The 22,928-nt window shown below is 35.7% G+C and overlaps 1 protein-coding gene across 1 annotated transcript in view; it reads right to left on the bottom strand.

The window, feature by feature from the left end:
- Bap170 (Brahma associated protein 170kD) overlaps positions 1 to 22,928 on the bottom strand; it is a 149,323-nt gene that overhangs the window by 44,059 nt on the left and 82,336 nt on the right. The window contains exons 8-10 of the mRNA XM_081739442.1: positions 21,714 to 21,981; positions 19,637 to 19,961; positions 8,901 to 9,188 (exon numbers count right to left, since the gene is read on the bottom strand). Coding sequence (XP_081595568.1) covers positions 8,901 to 9,188; positions 19,637 to 19,961; positions 21,714 to 21,981 — 881 coding nt within the window. The remainder of the gene's footprint in view (positions 1 to 8,900; positions 9,189 to 19,636; positions 19,962 to 21,713; positions 21,982 to 22,928) is intronic.

Below are 22,928 nucleotides of genomic sequence, written 5' to 3'. Positions count from 1 at the left end.
TTCGATATATAGGACATATAGGTCAAGTTGTATTTCCAACCCTGAAGGGGTAGAGTTACTTCCGCGCGAGGAATTGAAACTTGTTTTGGAACTTGCTCGACAAACCCTTTAGGTTATCCCCAGATTCAAGGTTCAATTTTGAACTCATGATATTACGAAAAAGCCTGTTCATTCTTTTCAAATATAAACATCGAAACGTAACTTCAATTTTAAGGTATATTACAGTACAGTGCTATTATCAATAATTTTACTTACTGTTTCAAATACTTAATGTAATTTACAGCCGTATAATGAGAAAGTGTTAAAAATGGTTCACACAATAAACATACAAACACAAATACACACGTAATTTGCACACAACTATCTTTAGTGGTTCAAACAAACAAACAAAAAAAAAAAAATCATATATGAAACGCCTTTCATATGTGCTCCCTAAAGATCTGACGATATATTCTATGGCACTGTCACAGATTTAATTGCAATTCATGTTCAAGAGTAACAGGTATTACATGCTCTATCTTAAATATTTAATTTATCTGACCAAGAACAAAAGTCTGACAGTTTATAATTATGGACTTCAGATTCAGTTAACGTGAAACGCTGTAATTTACTGACTGATACATTTAACTAGCATCAGAAGGTATTGGATTTACGGGGAGCGCTGAGGAAATTTTTAGATAAAGTTGTGTGCGTGATAACTAATAATATCCTGTTAAGGACTTTCGGGACACCACAAAGTTCTCCCGTAGGAAGCAAAGAATTTCGAAACATGTCCCCAACAAAGAAAAATCCCTCGCGCAGATTCTTAACGTTTGTATTAGGTACTACTGACTAGTTCCAGTATGATTTCCTCTAAACGTTTGAATTAGGTACTACTGACTAGTTCAAGTATGATTTCCTCTAAACGTTTGAATTAGGTACTACTGACTAGTTCCAGTATGATTTCCTCTAAACGTTTGAATTAGGTACTACTGACTAGTTCCAGTATGATTTCCTCTAAACGTTTGTATTAGGTACTACTGACTAGTTCCAGTATGATTTCCTCTAAACGTTTGAATTAGGTACTACGGACTAGTTCCAGTATGATTTCCTCTAAACGTTTGAATTAGGTACTACTGACTAGTTCAAGTATGATTTCCTCTAAACGTTTGAATTAGGTACTACTGACTAGTTCGAGTATGATTTCCTCTAAACGTTTGTATTAGGTACTACTGACTAGTTCCAGTATGATTTCCTCTAAACGTTTGAATTAGGTACTACTGACTAGTTCCAGTATGATTTCCTCTAAACGTTTGAATTAGGTACTACTGACTAGTTCAAGTATGATTTCCTCTAAACGTTTGAATTAGGTACTACTGACTAGTTCCAGTATGATTTTCTCTAGAACTTTTCATACAAATTCCTGAAAGTTCTTCAGATACATTCTTAACAACTGAATTAGGTGCAACTGACTAGCTCAAGTATGATTTCCTCTTAAAAGTTTCCATACTGATTCCTCAAAATCCCTTGTGTAACATTCTTAACGCCTAAATAAGATACTATTCACTGATTTAAATATAATTTTTCTTAACTTTCCACATAGGCTCATGTAAACAACTTGCAAAAGATTTCTTAACGTTTGAATTTGAATCACACTGTAACCGACAATGAGGACTGAATTATCGAAACTGTATGGAATTTATCTTCATTTAAACGACGCTTAAAAGTACAAATTTTGAACTAATTAAATGTATGACTTTCTCGAAAAATTTCAACTGTATCCTGTAAAACTAACATAATTCGTACTACGTGGTCTTAAAATGATGATATGCTAACAGACTGCGAAGCCCATTGCCTGTCAGATATATTCACATTCAAATTGGTTAACAATAACACAGACTGTATGTGGCACGACTTTTTTTTTCTTTCTTTCTTTTCTAATCTTTTTCCTACATTGTCGACCAGCCGTTCTAGGTGTGAGACCTAAATGTCTTTACTTAGTGCTTTGATTTTCTGTTCTATCCAATCATAAGGACCTTCTGATTTTAACATGATCACGCCAGCACTCCTTTGTTCTGACAAAAATAAAGCTTTTCATTAGAACTGTTAGCCGTACTGTAAAGTCGTCAGGGAACATTTATTTATGAAATATGAGCGACGTCGCACCTTAGTCGTTTCTAAGACAATCAACCGAAATGGCATTACTCTGAAAAGTAAACTACTCCTTTTGAATCTTTCCCAGAAAAATCACTTATACTATATTAGAGGGTCGTTAGCAAAATATTACTTTATAAAATATGAACAGCGCTGCTTACAGCAGTTTAGTTCTCCCTCAATTAAACCACCTTTAACCCTTTTAGGATTTCCATTTTTTGAGGTAAGTGTTAGACTTTCCCCTCAAACAGCTACTACTTCCTTACTATTTATCGTAGGATCATGGTTCATACCCCGCTTTTTTCAGGATACAGCATAATTTCTAACGGTACCACTCATTTGTGCGTATTATACACCTGAACTGAAAAAATCGGGAAATTTTTCCAAAAAACTTTTCGGAACACTTACGCCTCTCGGGCCCGACTCCAGTTTTGCGTAGAAATCTCAATAAAATTTGAGAAATACCCAAAGGTACACACAATCCATATGCAAAGTTTTAATCTGATATCTTGAAAACTAAAGGAGTGAACCATTTTTGAAATTTGCCGTAAGAAATAGTCACGCCCCTCCCACCCACTTGGTGACGCCAAGTTGACCATCCGGTCCCAAAATGCATCTGGGATGTTCTTTGGTCCATCGTTGACTTGACGAATAAAAAACAAAAACGGCTTAAATACCTGTTATAAAACCTAAATTAGCGATCAACGAAGATACTACGCCATGGTAACAAAAGTTACCAAAAATCCTAAAAGGGTTAATCTTAGGGGCAGGAGAAAAAAAAAAACTGAAGGATCCTATGAAAGCCTTAACCCCTTGCGTCATTTTCTTATGTGCATGCTGCAATGCCAGGTTTCCATTTACTGTTAAAAAACCATTATATATGGCAGAGTTATTGTAAGCGCGAAGATAGCTTTCACATTACTGATAAACATTTGGACTGAAAAGGGAAGTTTTGATGTTCTTTAGAGATTTTGTACTGCTTTAGGTTGGTATCACTGACCGGTGATCAAATACAAAGTTTTTATTCTTTTTTTTTCCTTTTTCCCGATCTCGAAGTTTCCAATTATTTATCGTCAAAATAAACACATAGACCTGCTATCTACTGAGACATTTTTTTTTTCTTTTCTGTAATCGTGCCTAAAACTACTAAAAATTTCATCATCTCCAGGATTAATGAACCCTTAATAAAGGATACATTTTAATTACATCCCCTTGGACGTCTCTGGTATTTTGCAATGGAGTAGTTTATGACATCCCATCAATATCAGTTATTTTGCAACAGTATTTTATGACATCTTCGTAGATGTCACTGGTATTTTCCAACGGAGTATTTTATGACATCTCCATGTATGTCACAGGTATTTTGCAACAGAGTATTTTATGACATTCCATGGATGTCACTGGTATTTGGCAACGGAGTATTTTATGATATTCACATGGGTTAAGCTGGAACGGAAAATGCTTAAGCTTAAAATTTGTTCCGGTATAAAGAATAATATGATTTTTAAGCGAGTGTACATACACTGAAACGAACATGTCTAAAAAAAAAACTCCACGTAGGAACCATGCACTTGTACATCTCTGTAAAGTTCGAAGTCAATTTTTTCCTGATCACCATGCTCACTTCTCCTATGGAGCAGCAAATGTAGTAGGAGCACTGTGATGAGCCTTAGGTTTACATAAATCAAAAGATACGCAATTATACATAGAATTACGAAGAAACCAGTCTAAAATGACCATCTTTAGTTCAGAAGAAAACCACCCAATTAACAGAGAAATAACACTGAAATCCCGATTTCCGCAAAAGTCTGACCAACTTATGTGCGCGGTAACATCATAGGTTTTACTTTTTAGTCAGTTGGCCACTCGAGAAAATTGAAGTTTTCTTCACATAAAACCTAATTAGGACACTGCACTTGCAGACTTATTTGGTTTACAATTTACTGACTACAAATTTCGTCTTAGCAGCATAACTTTCTATTGTTAGATACTCTACATTCTCGTTTTACAAGTATTCCTTCGAAATTTTTCTTTCCATAACAATATTTAAAATGGATAGACCAATTTCAGTAGTTCTGTATAATTTACCAAGAATGAAAAAGAAAATACTGATGTACATTAAGAGCCTGCCATACTAAAAATAATACAGAATTTACCATTTTTCTTTTGATTGTTTTTCGTAAGTGAAAGGAAATAATGAACCTGAAGAATTTTCAGTGTTGCTATCCACAGAAATTACAGTGTTGACAGAAAAACACTTCTCCTAAAATCTAAGTTCAGGCAGCGACTAGACGAACAAACTCAACTGCATCTGATTACGTATCATGTTGTCTTGAAATCCTGTCAACTACTTTTTGAATAACATTATTATTTAATTTTAATAACTATATGTTAAAACTATTTTGTTTATTACAAACTAAATACAAATATTATTTAAAAACTAGTTCACAGGATTGTAAGACAACATGATACGTAATCAAATGCAGTTGAGTTCGTTCCTTTAGTCTCTGCCTTAACTTAGATTTTGGGGGAAATGTTATTCTAGCAACACAAATTTCTATGGATGGCAAAACTGAAAATTCTTCAGGTTCATATCTTCTGTTTTAGAATAACATTATCTGTAATTGTGGTTAAGTTGCATTTCATTGTCTCCTTTCACTTATGAATAAACAAGCAAAAGATTTTTTTTTTTTTTTTTTTTTTAATGGCAGGCTCGTAATTAGCCAATACACTCTTCAACAATCAATGAAAACAACACTAACAGAATTACTTTCTCAATGTTTCTGTACGTAAATTTTACTCTACTGTATGTGCTGTTTTTAATCAAATCTGGCCACCATGAAAATGTTTTAACTTTCTACTTGGTGTTAGTTGGTTAATCCACTCTGTGTTATTTTTCTATTATCCAAAATCACACTTCATGCTCTTTATTTAAAAAAAAAAAAAATCTTGATTAAGGTGTGTGTGTGTAAAGGAACGATAGTAGATGACAACACGCTTTCCCTTTCTTTCCATTTTTTTTTTCGAAGCAACTACACTGAAAATAATTTTGTAGAACTTCAGAATTTAATAATGTTTTAAAATCTGCATACAGATAAGCTGAATTAATAGTTCAAATAACGATCCGTGCACTTACATATATGTAAAACTTTCTGAATGAGAACTGATCATTAAAAAGTTGTAGTTTTTTAAAATATTTAAACAATCTTAGTGAAACTTCGTGTACCTATCCTTATAACCAATGTCGTATCAGTTTGTGCGTCACGCTAATAAATGTTGCACTCTGTGCTATCGCTTGCCTGTCTAACAGAAATACATGTCGCTAACTGCTATCGCTTGCCTACCTGAACGTAACAGATGTAGCTAACTGTTCTATTGTTTGCCTCCCTGACGTTAACTGTTCTATCGCTTGCCTGCTTGAAGATAATAGATGTAGCTAACTGTTCTATTGTTTGCCTCCCTGACGTTAACTGTTCTATCGCTTACCTGCCTGAAGGTAACAGATGTAGCTAACTGTTCTATTGTTTGCCTGCCTAACAGAAATACATGTCGGTAACTGCTATCGCTTGCTTGCCTGAAGGTAATAGATGTAGCTAAGTGTCCTATCACTTACCTTGTATAACGAATAATTCCTTGAATAATAATAGGTAGTATGCAATTTGAGTGGTTGGTGGCGCTCAAAATAAATAAATAAAAATAAAACAAATACGAGTATTGAATGTAAACAATTAAGAGCTGCTAATACACATGATTTTAACCTATCGCATACTGCGTGTCGACGGCTCGTGCAGAACAACTAATACATCATGAAATAGGATTACATACATCCACACAAATTTTATAGTATGTTTTCTTATCTTTTCAGTAAGATGAACAACCGTTTGACTGATCATGGCCGAGCGCATTCTGCAGCACGCTACGAGTTGGAATCCAATGGTTGCTATCCAGAGGTGATGATCGTAGTGTACAATGAAGGGCAGAAATAACCACCATCCGGTCGGAGAAAATACAAAAACTGTCATAGAAAACTAGCGGACCACAGGCTCGGTTACAGGTGAAACAAGAAGTGGGCGTCCATCGACAATATGTTACGAAGAGAATAGGGGATAAATGTAGGTAATGTTCACACGTAGTCTGCTGAAAGTCCCGCGAGAAGGTCAGTGGCTACAACGTATGCTGAACTACCACCTATGTAATTCTATTTATAGTGTATAAGTACACGAAGTTTCATTGAGATAGCTTAATAATTAATTAAAACCTACAGTAAATGCAGTAAATGTTTAATGGTTTGTTACTTCTCACCCACCTTGTGAAATATACTGCCTTAATTTCTGGAAATCATTTGTAAAAACGGGTTATATATATTACAGAGGATGTTAATGAACTACACTAAAAATTTCGAGGATTTCTCATCAAAATAATAATAATAATAATAATAATAATAATAATAATAATAATAATAATAATAATAAAAATGTAGCTACGTGGGAGAAACCCATATTTATTTTCAGAGTTAGGGCCGTCTATAGAATGAAAAAATACATCGAAGTACGCATTGTTTCGAACACGAGGAACCGCACCACTTCGGTCTTCCTGCCAGAACATTCCGTGTTCATTGGCAACAAGGCTTACTTTTTGTCTACTTTAAAACCGTGCATGTCTTCAAATTATACTTTGTGGAAAATTTCTTACTCACTCATTGTACATAGTTGAAATATGCATTTTCGTGTGACTTTCTTTACGTCGATATGAACAGCCAGTCTACGGTTCTTTGTGTTCTAAATAACACGTGTTGCAGCCTATTTTTTCCCCACTTTTGCACGACTCTAGCTCTTTTCTCAAGAGGTCTATAGAACTTTTTCTTTCTCATTTTGATATAAGAAATCACCTCTTAAAATCTGTCGTATAGTTCAGTAACATCCTGTACATATATACATATGCTTCATGTATTTCTTAGAAATCTACGTCTGATAAATTATTACACTGCATATTGAAATTTTGTTAACTATGTTGATTATCCACATACATTTGATTGTAGTCAATTGCTTTTTATAGGAACTATTTTTTGCTTCCTTTGAAATAAATTGGAATTTTAAAGATGTTATTTTACTGAGTTCTCCTCCAAGCCTAATTAAAGCTCCTTTGCATTTTCAAAGTGATTTACAATATATATAAATTTTATATTACTTGAAATTTGCTATATATACACAAATGTAATTACTTGGAATTTAAACTATACATAAATTTTATATTACTTGAAATTTACAATATATACAAATTTTCTATTACTTGCAATTTACAATATATATAAATTTTATATTACTTGAAAAACGATACTTAACAGAATCTGATGTTTACGAAGTAAGGAACGTTTGAATAGGTTTTAAAAAGTACTCAATAAAATCAAATTAAAATTTCCGCTGATTTCAAAGAAAACATAATTTCCTACATAAATCAACGGGCTATTAACACACAAGGAGCAAATAACCAACATCGTGAAGTGGATGTACCTTGAGCGCAATCTGTGTGAAAGAATAGGCACTGGACGTCCCTTTTTCAACATCAAGATAAAAACAATGGAAAGACACGGGAAACCAGTGCTGCCATCTATAGATAATGATCGCACCTTTACACTTACCTTAATGCATACAACTGTCAGATCAAGTCCAAACATACTCGTCCCAGGGAAACAAAATATTATAGGATCTGTGTGAACACCATGCAGCACAATGCCTGAAGATGATCAGTATGCCCACCACCAGCCAAGTTTAGGTCTTCCTTATCATCCTTTTTTCCCTTTGGTCAGAACAACAGATAACAGTCTTGTGAAGTCAAAACGTCACTGTTCGTCTGTTGCCATGGAAACAACTGTGTTTAGTATCTCATTTATAAGCTTTACTCAGAAAATCCCAGTTTAATCCACACATTTAGCAAAATTCCATTATATGAACTTGTATTTCTGAAGCAAAAGCATTTTGCAAATTACATAATATCAATTCTTATATTACGAAGATCCTATTTTCTATTCATGTTTTAAATTGCTGGAATCCGATAGAATTTGATTCCTAGATTGCTCTTCTAGCTGTCTTAACAATGAATTAAGATTTTAGTCTTTATTACAGCTCTTAGTTCTTTTAGGCAATAATTTCTCTGGAACGAGATTCACGAAACATCCTGTATAATGTTTAATACTAAAACTGTAATCCCTTCCAATAACTTTCTCCCAAGTATTATTTACACTGGCTTATTGATTTTAACAACTTGATATGCTCAATATCCGTTCTACCTATGAAACCTCTAATAGCTACTGAACGCTAAATATAATCGCAATAAAAGATCAATGTAAATGAACCAGTGGTGGCTGTTGAGAGATGTCACATCGGTATAAAAATTCCAATTTTACTATTAGAAGCTACGGGAAGAAAAGTTGAATATGTATTAACTCATATATATATATATATATCTGTTTTTAAGTTTTACTTTCGCTTTGTAACTATTAAGTATGCGGATATATTATTTGCATAAATGTGTACTTTGCATTTATATGTTAATTACTTATGTTATTTCATTTTATATTTGTAAGGATACTACTGTATGTACTGGTGTGAGATATTTTACTGGCTTTCACCTTGCCATAAACAGTGCAGACACTTAACACAGGTATCTCCAATGGCAACGCTACGTGACTGACGTTATAACCAACAGCCTCCTGTATTCCTCCCTAGCCTTACAGAAAAGAAGTAAAATGAATAAATTATAATGATTACCTGCATCGGCTGAGTCTCGGGAGGCATACTGAGACCCTGGGCGAGCAACGGTTGCTTGCTCTTGCTGGGCATGCTCATGCAGTCGGCGCTGTTTACCTTAGACGCCAGCAGACTCTTGATCAGAGAAGAACTCGTACTACCCTCAACCTTGGTGGGAACAGTGCTGGTGGAGGTGGTAGTTGTAGTGCCCGAGCTGGTGGTACTAATTGGAGGGGTGGTACGCAGGGGGGAGTGCGGCCCTTGTGTACTCCCTAACAGAGCCTGGGTCAAATGTGGATGGGCCAACACCTTTATACAACAACAAACAACCTCAATTAAAATGCTTTTCCCAAACCACGTACAAGTTCAATCATGTGCAAAAAATATTGACATCAGATACATATATACAATGTATACATTCTACTCAAAGTGTACTTAATGTTTAATATATGTCCATGCTACTTTCTTATCAACACACCTGCAGAATCATCCACAGCTTCCAAAACCATCTTGCAAATCACTCTTTAAGACTTAGTCATGTATCTAGAGAATTACATTTTTCTATATAATTTATTTCTTACATACTGTGAAATCGAAATAATGCAAAATTTATTAATATTGTTCGTTTGAAGCAGAAAAATCCTCTTTCAGAGTTCAACAAGAGATTTGTAAACAATAATAAATAAATAGAATCAATGTGCAACGTTGGTAGTAAAGTTTCAGAATTGAAGCTGGTACTCTATAATATTAATGACAGATAATTGTTCACCATGTGAGATTAATAGCGTGATATTCTTTTACAGTACATTTAAAGATTTTGTAGAGCATCTGTGTCCCTCTGAACATCGGTCATTCGAGATACTGTACTTCGCACTGTCATGGATTCTTAAGGATGGTTTAAAGAGACAAGTTTTGCCGATAGATGTCGCTACAGTCTTAGTATATCTCTTATGTATTTTTTACCTTTCACGAAAATTCACGATTTCTCTTACAGATTTCAACCTAGAGACCCCAAATTTTTCGGGAAGGAACTTCATAACTTATCGAAGGCAACAATCCGTGCCGAATTTTTATTTAGAATTTTCTTCATTCTTGAAAAAAAAAAAAAAATTGAAGTTTCTAGGTTGAAATTTGTAAGAGAAATCGTAAATTTTCGTGAAAGGTAAAAAAAAAAAAAAGATACGAAGACTGTAGTGACATCTGTCGGCAACACTTGTTCCTTTACACCAACCTTAAAGAGAAAATGATTTTTTTTTTTTTTTTTAGTTTAATGTTCCATTATTACGCCCTTTAGGCTAAAGGAAATTATAATTAAGACAAGTGAATGACGATGAAAGAACTGGTAGAATAATAATGTGGGAGGAAACGGGAGTACTCCGAGAAAACCCACGAGCACAATTTTGTCCACCACAAACTTACTTGGTCGGGGATCGAACCACGGTAACTACATACCAGAGATAAGCGCTCGACCACTCAGCCACTGTGCTCCCCTGGATTCTTAAAGGATATGTGTTACCTCTAATGTGTGGGATCTCTGGTTCGAGCCAGCTCGCGCTAAGTGGGCTTTATGTTGGACAAAAAAAAAAAAAAGTGTTCGTGGTTTTCTCGGGGTTCTCCAGTTTCCTCCCACTTCCGTCCTTTCACCATATCATTCATTCCCACCATTATCGTCTCCTTTAGCATACCCGGCATAACCATGAGACATAAAACTGAAAGACTTCATTTCTTAGAGCGTGTGTCCCAGTCATCGAAGACACTTTGATTCCCATTGACATGGATCCTTACATGAAACAAAAGGAAATGAAAATGAAATCTTAAAGTTTTACGTCCCACGGTTATGCCGGTGAGGCTAAAGGAGACGGTGATGATGAGAGATGAGTGAAATGGTGGAATGAAGAAAGTGAGAAGAAACGGGAAAACCCCGAGAAAATCCACGAGCACGGTGTTTGTCCACCACAAAGTCCACACGGCGCGAGCTGGGATCGAAGTGAAACAAAAGGATCCCTTGTTTCGCTGTTAGTCGAACATTAACTTAGGTGTATCAGCAATAGACTTATGAGATGATGATCGTGGTCGTGTGTTTCAATGCACCGCCTGATTTCGTGATGGACGTGAAAACATTTCTGATGACATCAGCAGAAACGTCCGCCAACCAGTCGCTCAGAGGATGATGTGGAGCATGTTTGCGACCTAGTGCACTCAGTCACATGATGGAGGATGTGCTGCACATCAACTGACCACACGATAGGGCATTCTCAGTATAAACAGTTCTGATTATCTTGTAAGACTCTGTTGCTGATTTCCGTATGACTCCTTAACTTATGTTCTGTAAGGATCCATGACAAATGGGAACAACGGTGTCTTCGATGTTTAGAAGGGCTCTTATGCTCTCTTTACCAAATCACCTTCTGTCATGCAAGTGAATATCACAGCATTAATCTTAACATGTAAAATACTTGCAACTGTCCTCGAATTTAATCAAAACACATTTTTCCTTGTATTTCGAATCAGTCTGCGATCCTTTTCAAAAGGACAAAATTGAATTCAAAGACAAGCAAAAAAAGTATGAAGAAAAACATAATTTCTCAAGATGATGATAATAAAATTGTAACAGGTTCGAATGGAAAAACTTCCCAGTCTTTCCAATTTACCATCATCTTCTATCTCTTGATCGTCTAGTTTTTAGCTCACTTTCGTCCGTTTGAAAAGGGGTCGTGGTTTGACACCAAATATAAACGAAATATTACAAAAGATTGCTGGGTGGTTAGTACGTTCAAATTTTACTTAATATCATTTTTATAATATCTACGAAGTAGTGAATCTCTACTACAAAGTTACTGTCACTAATAAAGAGTCAAACAGCAAAATTAAAGAGGGTAGTTATATCTTTGTCACTTCAACAGTTAGGTTTTCTTTGTTCTGACAGCATTGTTCCATCAGTATTGAGTATATGTGAATAATAATAATAATAATAATAATAATAATAATAATAATAATAATAATAATAATAATAATAATAATAATAATAATAATAATAACCGTAACTTTCAGAAAGTTGATATTTGATCAATCAGATGTCACTATTGAGCAAATGCTAATTTTACCAGGGCAACTTTCATTACATAGCCAAGTTTGCTCAAAACGTCTTTGTCTAAACTCAAGTTGATGATAAAATAATCTACCAAGAGACGTTATGAGATCAGTATGTTCCCTAAGTTTCCCTTTTCCTTCTTACCTTTTCGTTTCAGCTATTCCTTTATAATAATTTATTTACAATTATCATCAGGGGCGTCTGAAGAAAATTTTCTAGGGAGGGGCCCATCTCCATGGTTGCTATATTACGTATATATTTTTTGTGAGCCAGAAGAGGGGCTCGAGCCCCATCCTGGCCCCCCTGCAAGCGCCCATGATTATTATCCACCTCTTAGCCTAAAGTGTGTGACTGTGGGATATCTGAGCATAAATTTTATTTCGTTATCATAAGAAAACGAATTCCGATATGGCAGAGTAACATTGTGATGTTCGAATTTCAACAAATCCTGAAAAATACTTAATTCAATAAGCTCTCCAACTGCATCAAAGTGCTGGGTTATACTAAAAATCTGAATCTCACAGGAGTTTCACAAAGAGATCAAGCCACTAAAAACCCAACAGCATTATTTAAATCTGTTCAAAGTTTACAATGACTTTCCGTAATGCATAGACATGTAGCAATCCTGTACATCTATGAATAATTATTTCATTTTTCTTTTAGATGTTAAACCTGGTACTTTAAAAATTAAATCTCTTGCCATTATGGATAGTAATTTCAAGTAATTTGTTACATATTTCTGCATAAACTTGTGTAATTATATTATTACGTCTAGAAGAGAACACATTTGTAATAAAGAACAATTTATCTTAAAAGCCTCTAAAACGGTAAATGCAATATGTATATTTTATTCAACTATCATAGAAAAAAGTAATGTAGGTAAACGTGATAAAGACATAAGGACGCAAAGATCTTGCATATTTTTGTTTGTCAATTCAAAATGGAGGCAACTATCTTCAGACAACAAAATCGAACACAAGTTGTTTTAATTTATGGACGCAAATCGTTTTACGTTTATGTCACAATTGGCAGCCAATTAACTTACGAGATAGATTAACGTTTCTAAGACATGTCACATTTTTTTCCTAAGTCTGAACGCCAAAATTTTATGGTAGTGCTGTTTTCTCATTACTTTTAAATAGAAGACGAAAAAAAAAAAAAAAAGATATGAATGACGTAACTCCAGTTTGAATGAACAAGCCTACACGTATAGGACACATTGATATACGTCTACTATTGAATAATTGTCGAAATTTTCAAGTGGAACTTCTATCATTCTCAGCGCCGTTTTCTTAAAACATAAACTGGAAACTTTAACTTACATCTTATGGCATCAATCGTTATGATATAGAAGCATCAAACAAATGAAAAATCTGATGATGGAGTATTAATTTATGGATACTTCTGACAAACAAAAGCAGCAGGAAATGTGTTTAATGGATCAATCACGTTACTTACATGTAGAAGATTAGCAGTATTTACAGTCTCAAAATTGTAAACGTATAGAACATCAGAACAAAATTGGATAACTTTGAGCGAATTTAAAGTTTTTGAGCGGTTCTGTGTAAGTTCAGATATTTGAGAGTGCAACTTTTGTTACTGAAAATAGCGAGGTATTTTATTCAACGAACAAAAGTTTATGTATGATACTTATTTACACCGTAAGATATGAACTGAAATTTGTAGTTTATGTTTTAGAGAAAAACGCAGCTGAGGAAGATAGAGGTTCCAACTGAAAATTTCGATAATTATTAAATACAGTAGAAGCCAGATATAACGCGGATTCGAATATAACACGAGGGAAAGTGTGTTCTCCAATAAGAAATCAGGTTAGTTTTTCTTTTATTTTAAAGAATAGAAATTTCCTTTTGAGAGCTAAGTTAAAACTAAAAATCCTGCAAAAAGCGGTTCTGCAGTACAATTTTACAGTAAAACTCGCTCTCACGACACCCTCCAGTTGATTATGACTCCTGCATTCCAATGTTAGTGTCTGTCATTTCTACAGTCACATTTCAATATACCGCAATAAGGTTATAATGCTGGGTAAAGCATGTCCTCATGTGTTCTATCGGGTTTCTACTGCAATCGACGCACATCAAGGTTACTCCAAGTTAACATTTGAGATCATGCGTCAGTTCAGTTTCTAAAGTTATTAAGCCTAAACGTGCTACCGCGTAGTTTCCTTCTCCACCTAATATTTTACCTCACTTTGATGAATTTTCGTTCACACCTAATTATTTTAGCGAAGTCTCCCGAAGTTGGACGAAACGTATGTACTCAAGTTATTACTTTCAGAACATTCCAAATTTCAAAATGTTCTGCTATCACGTTGTGCATGCATTTTTTTTTTAAAGATAAGATTGAAGTTGAAGTCGATATACAATGACACTAGTACTACTTATTAGCATAACAATCGATGTAACGGCTTGATGGATTCGTACAGTAATGCTAATGGTTCCAAGTTAATCTGCGACGTTGCCACATAGTGAAATTTTGATACCCTATAGCAGCTAGGGGAGGGCCTGAGGAGTATACCATTATTTAGCATTTTCACTTTCTTTTGACCTGTAGAGTAGTGCTCTGTTGTTCGTGGGTGCCATTTTTTAGAACGCCCGATATACGGAGTACATTTGTTCCCACTCTTGCAGCCTGAAAGACATTTTTGTCCTTTACGTTGTATTTAAGGTCAAATTTTGCCATTTTTAGAGACTAAAAGCATTTATATTTTCAAACTTTTTTAGATCACAGAAATCCAAGACCTACTTATTACTAACCGGAAAATTGCATTGGGGTCGCTGGCTAGAGGCTGTAAGTTGAGATATGCAACAATCGCTGGGATCCGTCATCGTCGTGTAAAATTATGAGAACAAATGGTTTCTTCTAATAATAAAAATATCTCGATATTATTAGTAACAAAAGTTGCACTCTTAGACATTCTTTTGGAGTTCTCTCGTAAGTGGTTAGCGTATACGCCTTTGGCGTAGGAAACCCTGGTTCGATTCAAGGTGGGAGCTCATTTGGTTCGAATTCCACGTTAAACAGTAGGTCCACTCTCATATGGCCTCGCTGCTGAAAGGAACGCTAAACTAAAACGAAAAAAAATCTTTGAGCTTTCTTCGATTTTTCCTTGATATTACTTGATACATAAAGCTCAAAATATTTTTACGAGTGCAACTTAATATCGAGGTATTTTTGTGTAGTCTTTTTTTTATATTTCTATACCAGAACGATAGGTGCCATGTCGAGTGGTGAATTCGCTGTAGATGTTTTAAGAAAAAACTGTTGATGAAGATGAACGTTCCTGTTGAAAATTTCAGCAATTTTTTAAATATCAGAAGCACACCAACATTAGTTCACGTGAAAATTTGTACGCATGAGTCAGTTTATTTCTTTAAAAGCTGTTATCATCGATATTATTTAAACAGATTTTACAGTGGTTAAAAAAAAAACTTACAGGTGTGTTAGTAAGAAAAGCATTTCTAATAAAATAATAAAAATATTATTACCTGGTGCTCGTGTCTACGTAATGTCAGTGACTAAAAAAAAACAACTCATTCGAAGATATCAATTGTTTTTGCAAATGATTGAACGCTAAATTATATCGTGTTACAGGAACAGTAATAGGTGAGGATTGGGAAGTGTGGCATCCCAAAGGTGTGCAGTCATATTGAAATAATAAAATAAAAAAAATTGTAAATAAAATATACATAACATACAGTGTGTTTCGATAGTAGTCAACCAATTTTACAAATAAATTCTTGACACCATTTCGAAAACTACGTTTATCTTCTATTTGATAGAAAACGCTTTGTTTCGGAAGTACCAATGGAGGAAGTCGGACTCAGAAAGTACAAAAAGTACTATTTACAAAATGACGCTACGAAATGTGGCTTTACAGCTTAAGGTAGAATGTGAACCACCATAATGAGTTCCATGGTCTCTTCCCGTGACTACGTACACCTAAGATGTGTGCGTTAAAGCTAGGTTCCCATGCTGCAAGAATCATGTAGCTGCCATTTAAAAAAAAATTGTAACCCTACAATATTTCTCCATGTAAACACAGCCTTGAAAGGGACATGCAACAATTTTTTGTCCTGCAATGAGTCAAACCATGTGCAAATTTCTGGGTCATCTTGCTACCTGCTATCGCCCTCCCACGGACAAAGAAAAAAAGTTTCGCTGCTTCCGAAATGACAGATTCTTTTCGATGGGAGGGGAAGCACGCCAAAATACACGTTTTTAATGAGGTGGCTCACTATTTCTCCACTAGAGTGCAGTACTGCATGAGTGGAGATATCTTTCTTGCTTTCAGAAAGTTGTGCTGTGTGAACAGTAAATAGAAAGATGGATTTTTTTTTTATAACAACTACAAGATTTCTGCAGCATGGCAACCTAGTCATAACCACGAGATCAACGGGGCAGACTACGAAAAGAACTACTGGGTTGTCGGAAAAGTTATACCTTATTCTTTATATGTTTTTCAAAGATCATTTATTTATATAAAGGGTAAAGAAAAGAAATGAAATTGTGTTTTACGTCCTACGGTTATGCCGTGTGGGCTAGAGACGGTGACGACGAGAAAGGAATGCAATGGTGGAATGAAGAAAGTGGGAGGAAACGGGAGAACCCCGAGAAAACCCACTTATACGGTGTACGTCCACCACAAAGTTCATTTGACACGAGCTGGGATCGAACTAAGGACCCCACGGTGGGAGGTGAATACAGAGTAAAGATCAATCAATGATATATTACCTATTTGTTCCATAACCGTTTTCCATCTTTTAGAGAACTTCATAATTCCACTTCCCCATTCAAAGAAGGACTCGCTTTACCGATGAAAACTAAACAAGATACTGAATTAAAGTCTCATCTGAATTCGGAAATGGAAGTCTTACGGCTCAAGGTCAGGCGAGTATCGTGGATGTGGCAACACGTCCCATCCAAACTTCGTTATTATTATTATTATTATTATTATTATTATTATTATTATTATTATTATTATTATTATTATTATTATTATTACAGGAAATCAAAACTGTGTATAGTTTTGCATGGAACAAACAAGCTCTGAACGTTTCTGGGTGATACATTCGTCCAAAGTATGTTATATTGCTGACAGCAAATACTCGAACCGATTGCTTACATCATTCGGCAAAAGCTCGAAAGAATCAGACATCTTTTAAAATTCCACCACACTGAAAGCATAAGCTTCTCCCTCACGATTAATAGCATATTGCATATGTTTATACGCGTCCTGAAATGAAATTCTTTGAATTCATGAGAAACCACAGGTGGTGACCGTTTCAATGATTGGTGTTAAAAGGATTCTACAATCTCTTGAATAGTGTACCGGGGTTTCACTTGATCAACACCATTAGTTTTTCATTATGACCTATATAAAGCGAAACTGCATAGTTTGGTCTTGTACCTGACCTTTAACTCGTAAAATCTACAAAATTATTCGCTCATCTGTTTTTAGAATGAAATTATAACAGTCAAATTAAATACCAATAATATAGATGCAAATTACTGGTATTTCCAAAAATGAACTAACGCCATCTGGGGCAAGAATGTATCACGATTTTTCCGGCAACCCAATAGCTACAGCTATAAAACTATTTTGCATTCGACTCAACAGTAATACATAGGAGAAAATTTTGGAAGTCGGAGAGCGTGTATATTACAGAAACCGCTCCAACACTTGTTTAGCAGGACTGAGGAAAATCCTAGCGAAACTGTACTACTGATTATCCCCCATTATTAGCATTGAATTGACAACAATTATCAAATGGGAAACGGAATAAAAAACAAATAGTATTAAAACATAATTCCTGCAACTCTCCAAATTATTACGGATTCTTTGATTCACAATACAGTGAATTTTGCAATACGTGATACTTATAAAATTTAACTGTTCTGTCCAAAATTTTGTTGTGGAAATTATTATTATACAGATAACCAAGAAAGTTCTGTCGCTTTTTGTGGAGGTCTATGTTCAATTGGCCCTCACACCGTGAGTGGAATGCGAACGGAGATAAGGCGAAGGTCAGTTGTTGGTGTGGGTATACCCAACATACTACCTGGTTGTGGCAGTTCAGTTACACCGTGAATTTGCGTAAGGACAGAGTGAACATGGGACCTCCACAGAGTGTGTCATAAGGGAGTGTATGCTGTACGAGTTCAAACTGAGGTCAAACGCCGCTGCAGAGGGGCGAAATATATGCCAGGTCTTTGGTGAGGGTGTCGTGACTACGCGGACAGTGCAGCGGTGGTTTAACAAGTTTAAGGACGGTGACGAAACACTCGAAGACGCACCACGTGCCGGAAGACCAACACATGTACAAAATGACGATCTTCAGGGAACAATTGAGGCGAACAATGGCCAAAGAACTGGGACTACAACTCAGTGTGAGTGGAGAAATCATTCGGCAGCACCTTCATCAATTTGGGTCGACGGGTCCTATATGATTTGACTCCGGGTCGGAAGGCAACGCGAGCAGACATCTGTTTCTTTGCTGTATCGTCTGAAGACATTTCTGAATAGGGTGTTGACATGTGATGAGAAGTGGGTCCTGTACGAAGCATCACGTCGCCGTCGTTATTGGTTAGCATCCTATGAATAGGTTCCAAGACAACCGAAACCAGCACTGCACCAGAGGAAGGTCTTCCTGTGTTTGGTGGATTGCTCGCGGCATCGTGCATCGGGAACTGCTACCAGCTGGTCAGAGTATTAATGCAATTGTATACTGTCAGCAGTTGAGCCGTGTTCAAGTAAAACTCAGAACTCTGGAGAAAGCAATGCTGAATCGCGACGAGTTCGTCCTATTACAGGACAACACTAAGCCCTATCAAAAACAATCTGAGAAAGTGATGGAATTTTTTGCGTCACTTCTACGTTCCCGAGATACTGGCAAAAAAAAAAAAAAAAAAAAAAAAAATCCGATTTAGGGAGATTTAAGGAGCCATATCGCGGGAACCGTACGTCATAGAGAGATCACATTGGTGTTGATCAATACCTAAAATGATGGTGAACATTTTGGTATCAAATAGTAACCTGTGGCTACTGGCCAACTGGCCACCGTTTCCCAGGTATTGGCCAAAAAATTTCGAATTTCGGGAAATTTAGGAAGTCATATCTCGGGAACCGTCAGTCATAGAGAGATAATATTTTGCGAATTTCTACGAGAAAGAGACGAAGGTAGGGATAAAAGATTTACGTGTAGGAACAGTCACAGTTATCCTTCCCGCTCCATCTTCGTTCTTTGTAAGTTCGTTCTGGCAATTCTTTTGGAGCATTCTCAATTGGTTTTATTATTGAATCGTTTCCCGGAAAATTCACTTGCAAAATTTCCTGAATATATTGCGAAACACTCTGTATTACATAATGGGAAATGAACACTATCATATAAATAATATACAGACACATGCAATTTATACAAGCGAAAAGGTAAACTGAAGATTTAAAAAAGCAAAATTGAGCAAATTTTAAAAAGAAAACTAAACGAAAAAATAAATTTAAACTATCATAAAACAACAATGCTAAACAAGAAATAAACACTACACTTTGTTTGTTCTTTGTACGTGAATTTAACTCAAATGTTGAAACAAACTATGCAATTGAAATGAAGTGAGCGGGAAACCAAATTAAAAAAGAATCCCAACATACCTGGCTCTTAAGATCTCCCTTGGGGTGCTCGCGGGGTTTCTTTGGAGGGGCACTCAGCTGTGCCTTGAGGATTGGGGAGGCTGGGGCAGGGGTCTCTTGCTTCTCTGGGGTACCCATTGAGTTTTCTGCAGGTTGAGGGGAAGGCACTGGCTGAGGGGGCGCGGGGGGAGGTGGTGGGGTAGGGGAATTTTGAAGTTTCCGTTGGTACACAGTGACTATCTTAGGCATGGCACTTGAGCGCACCTTGATTCCTTCGAAGATCTGCTCCAAAACGCCTCCGCCCACTCGACGCTCAATGGGACCGACGTTATTGCCAAACACGCCCCTAAAGAAGAAAAAGGAAATTAGAAATGTGAAATACAATGCTTTAGGGAGTTTTGGATATTTACACAAGGAAGGAAGGGGTAACATTTATCCATACCATAATAATGTAGATATAGTTGATAATGCACCTCGACTGCAAAACCGCCACAACTCAAATTTTCAAGTTGTGAGATATTAGCGTTTGGAAGTTTCAAAATACTATTAAAAAACAGTGCTACAGGAAAGAAATAACTCAAATCTGACCTCTAAATATTGAAGACGACTTCAGTCAATAAAAGTAAGTAACTTAATGTGTACTGGATTTTTAAAAAAATCTAGTTTTTGACTTTCTTTTCTTTCTGAGTTGTTGTGGTATTGCAGCTGAGGTGCGATATCACGAAGCAACCTATTTTCTGAGAATACTGTGCTTCTGGCAGCCATTAGACTTTCAAACTACGCTATACAGAAGTATAAGAACGACTCATCTCGGTCTGTCTGTCGACGTCAAGAAACGGTACGCAGTTTTCTGATGTGATTAAGTGTTTTCCGGAAAGGTAACATTTGCTCCTTTATTTCTCTACTAAAAGTAGAACCGATAAAAATCTGTGACCACTTGCGGTTTCAATATGCACCCTACCATCATTCTACATTGCATATAAAACAAGATTACCACTCAAACGAAAGAATCGCAACTCACAACTTCTTCACGGTGTTCACGACCCAAAATCTGTCAATTTCACGTCTGAAAATTTATATAAGAATAACTTTTATCGATCTTTAGGGAAACTATACATTTACGAACGATTCCATACAGTCTGTAAATTCATTTTTTTTTCTCCTGGTATAGATTCGGGTATTAGGAGATACGGCTGACTTGAGTTTGGAGCATTGGGTTTATTTTATAGTTGTTTTCAAGGTCATTCACACAGTGTAGAAATTCAAGTGTTTGATATTTATGTCAAACTGTACACCCAATGACGTTAATAGAAGAATGTAATCAAAACCTTATTAGGTACTGAAGACCTTGGGTCAAAACATGATTAAGTGACATGTTCAAGTGTTGATGATATTTCAGGTAAGAACTGGCAATACAGTTTTACATTGTAGAGTAAATCCTCGTTAATCCGGATTAATTTGGGGGATAAGTTTAACTAAAGTCCGGATTAACTGTAATACCTATAAAGATCAGTTGAAAATGCATTAAAACTGTTTATAGCAACAAAACACGTTTATTACGGTGCATTTAAAAGACCATACGTCCAAATAAATATACAGTACTGTTAAGTAAATATATCAATAATATCCAGAGCTCCCTCGTGGCTTTTTGGCGTGGGATATCCGGGTTCGGTTCCCAGCGGGAACTCATGTATTTCAAATCCCACGTTAAGTTGTAGGTCCACGTCTCATATAGCCTCGCTGCTGAACGGGACGCCAAACTCACATCAAATTAATAATATCCACAGTAATGGGCACATATAGTGATTAACTATCATGGAGCTACGAAATTGTTGACTTCTAGTCACATTTAAAACCTTACATTCTGCCTTCTTCGCTGTAAGGATTAAGCTAAGTCCAGCTTATCGGAGTCCGAATTGAAGAGATTTTACTGTACTTAAAATATGATTGATATGCACATTTTATGTTTCAGGAAAACAAGATTAAATTTGATTTTTTCTTTCTTCAGAACTGGGTGCTGTTTTGGAAGGGAAACAAAGAACTGAATAATGTGAAAAATGATCTTCAAATAATATCATACAAAAGGTATTTTACTCACCTGATGCAACGGTTAAGATGTGAAGTGGTGAGATATGCTTGTCGGCCAGCTTTCAAACAGAACGCAACGTACTGCTTATGTAAATCGGCTAATCTGACTATTCCTCCTGGACACGCTTCATAGGACGCTTTCAACCACACCAAGAAGAACTGTTCGTTTTCCTCCAGTTGCGTGTTCTGTTGGTGCTGCTGCAATTGCTGCTGGGTCTGTGCTGGAGTCAAGTTGACAGGAGTTGCAACAGCAGGCTGTGGACCTCCTACCAATACACCTGACACAAAATAATACACAATTATACAATAGACATATCTAATTACAATGATTAATAAGCTGATTACAGTTACCAAAGGAAGTCAAAAGTTATGATTAAAAATAATGTCAAAAGTTGTAGATGCGAAATGTTATAGGACAAATAATGTATCAATAATTTAGTAGCAACTAAATGGAAGAAAAAAAAATTAAAAATTGTATAATGTTGAATTTTAAAGATAGTAGAATAAGGAAGCTGGTAAGTACAATCACGGGCGTCAATCCCAATGGGTATGTGTCCCCCAATAATTGTAGAACGGTTTTGCTCCCCCCCCCCCGCAATATTTCAAGTATCACAGGTCAACTACGGCCCAAAAGAGGCACAACAATGTAGCAGTTTGCTACGTTCACTAAACAATGTTACGCAAAGTGGATATAAAAAAGTATGCACAAAATTTGTTTCCAATTGTGAAAAAGGGCAGTCAGTCTTTAGTCCTATGAAGATGAAGGTACAAAAAACTGAAGTAACAAACTGTTAGCAGCAAAGCGAGTTTAGTGTAGGTTAAGAAAACAAACATAATTTTCAACTTTTTTTTTTCAACTCTACATTGTTAAGCCTTATTTACATTAGTTGTAGGTTTGTTGGCCTAAACCCTGTTTTCAAAAACTTTATTGTTTCTGAGTATTCACCTCACACTACCTTCCATTATTATTAATATTATTATTATTGACATACATTTGGTATCATTCAAGTTTAACTGAAATTGTAAAACAAGGTTGAATTTTACTGTTTGAAGAGATAAACGAACTGAAAAAATAAATAAATATACATATATATATATACATATATATATATATATATATATATATATATATATATATATATATATATGTGTGTGTGTGTGTGTGTGTGCGCCTGCCTGCCTTTCATTTAGATCGACATTTAAAAAAAAGAAAGAAAAAAAAACG

Source organism: Thermobia domestica, chromosome 14 (assembly GCF_964235325.1).
Source record: "Thermobia domestica chromosome 14, izTheDome1.hap1.1, whole genome shotgun sequence".
Lineage (NCBI taxonomy): Eukaryota > Metazoa > Arthropoda > Insecta > Zygentoma > Lepismatidae > Thermobia > Thermobia domestica.
This window is presented reverse-complemented; position numbering and strand designations above follow the sequence as displayed.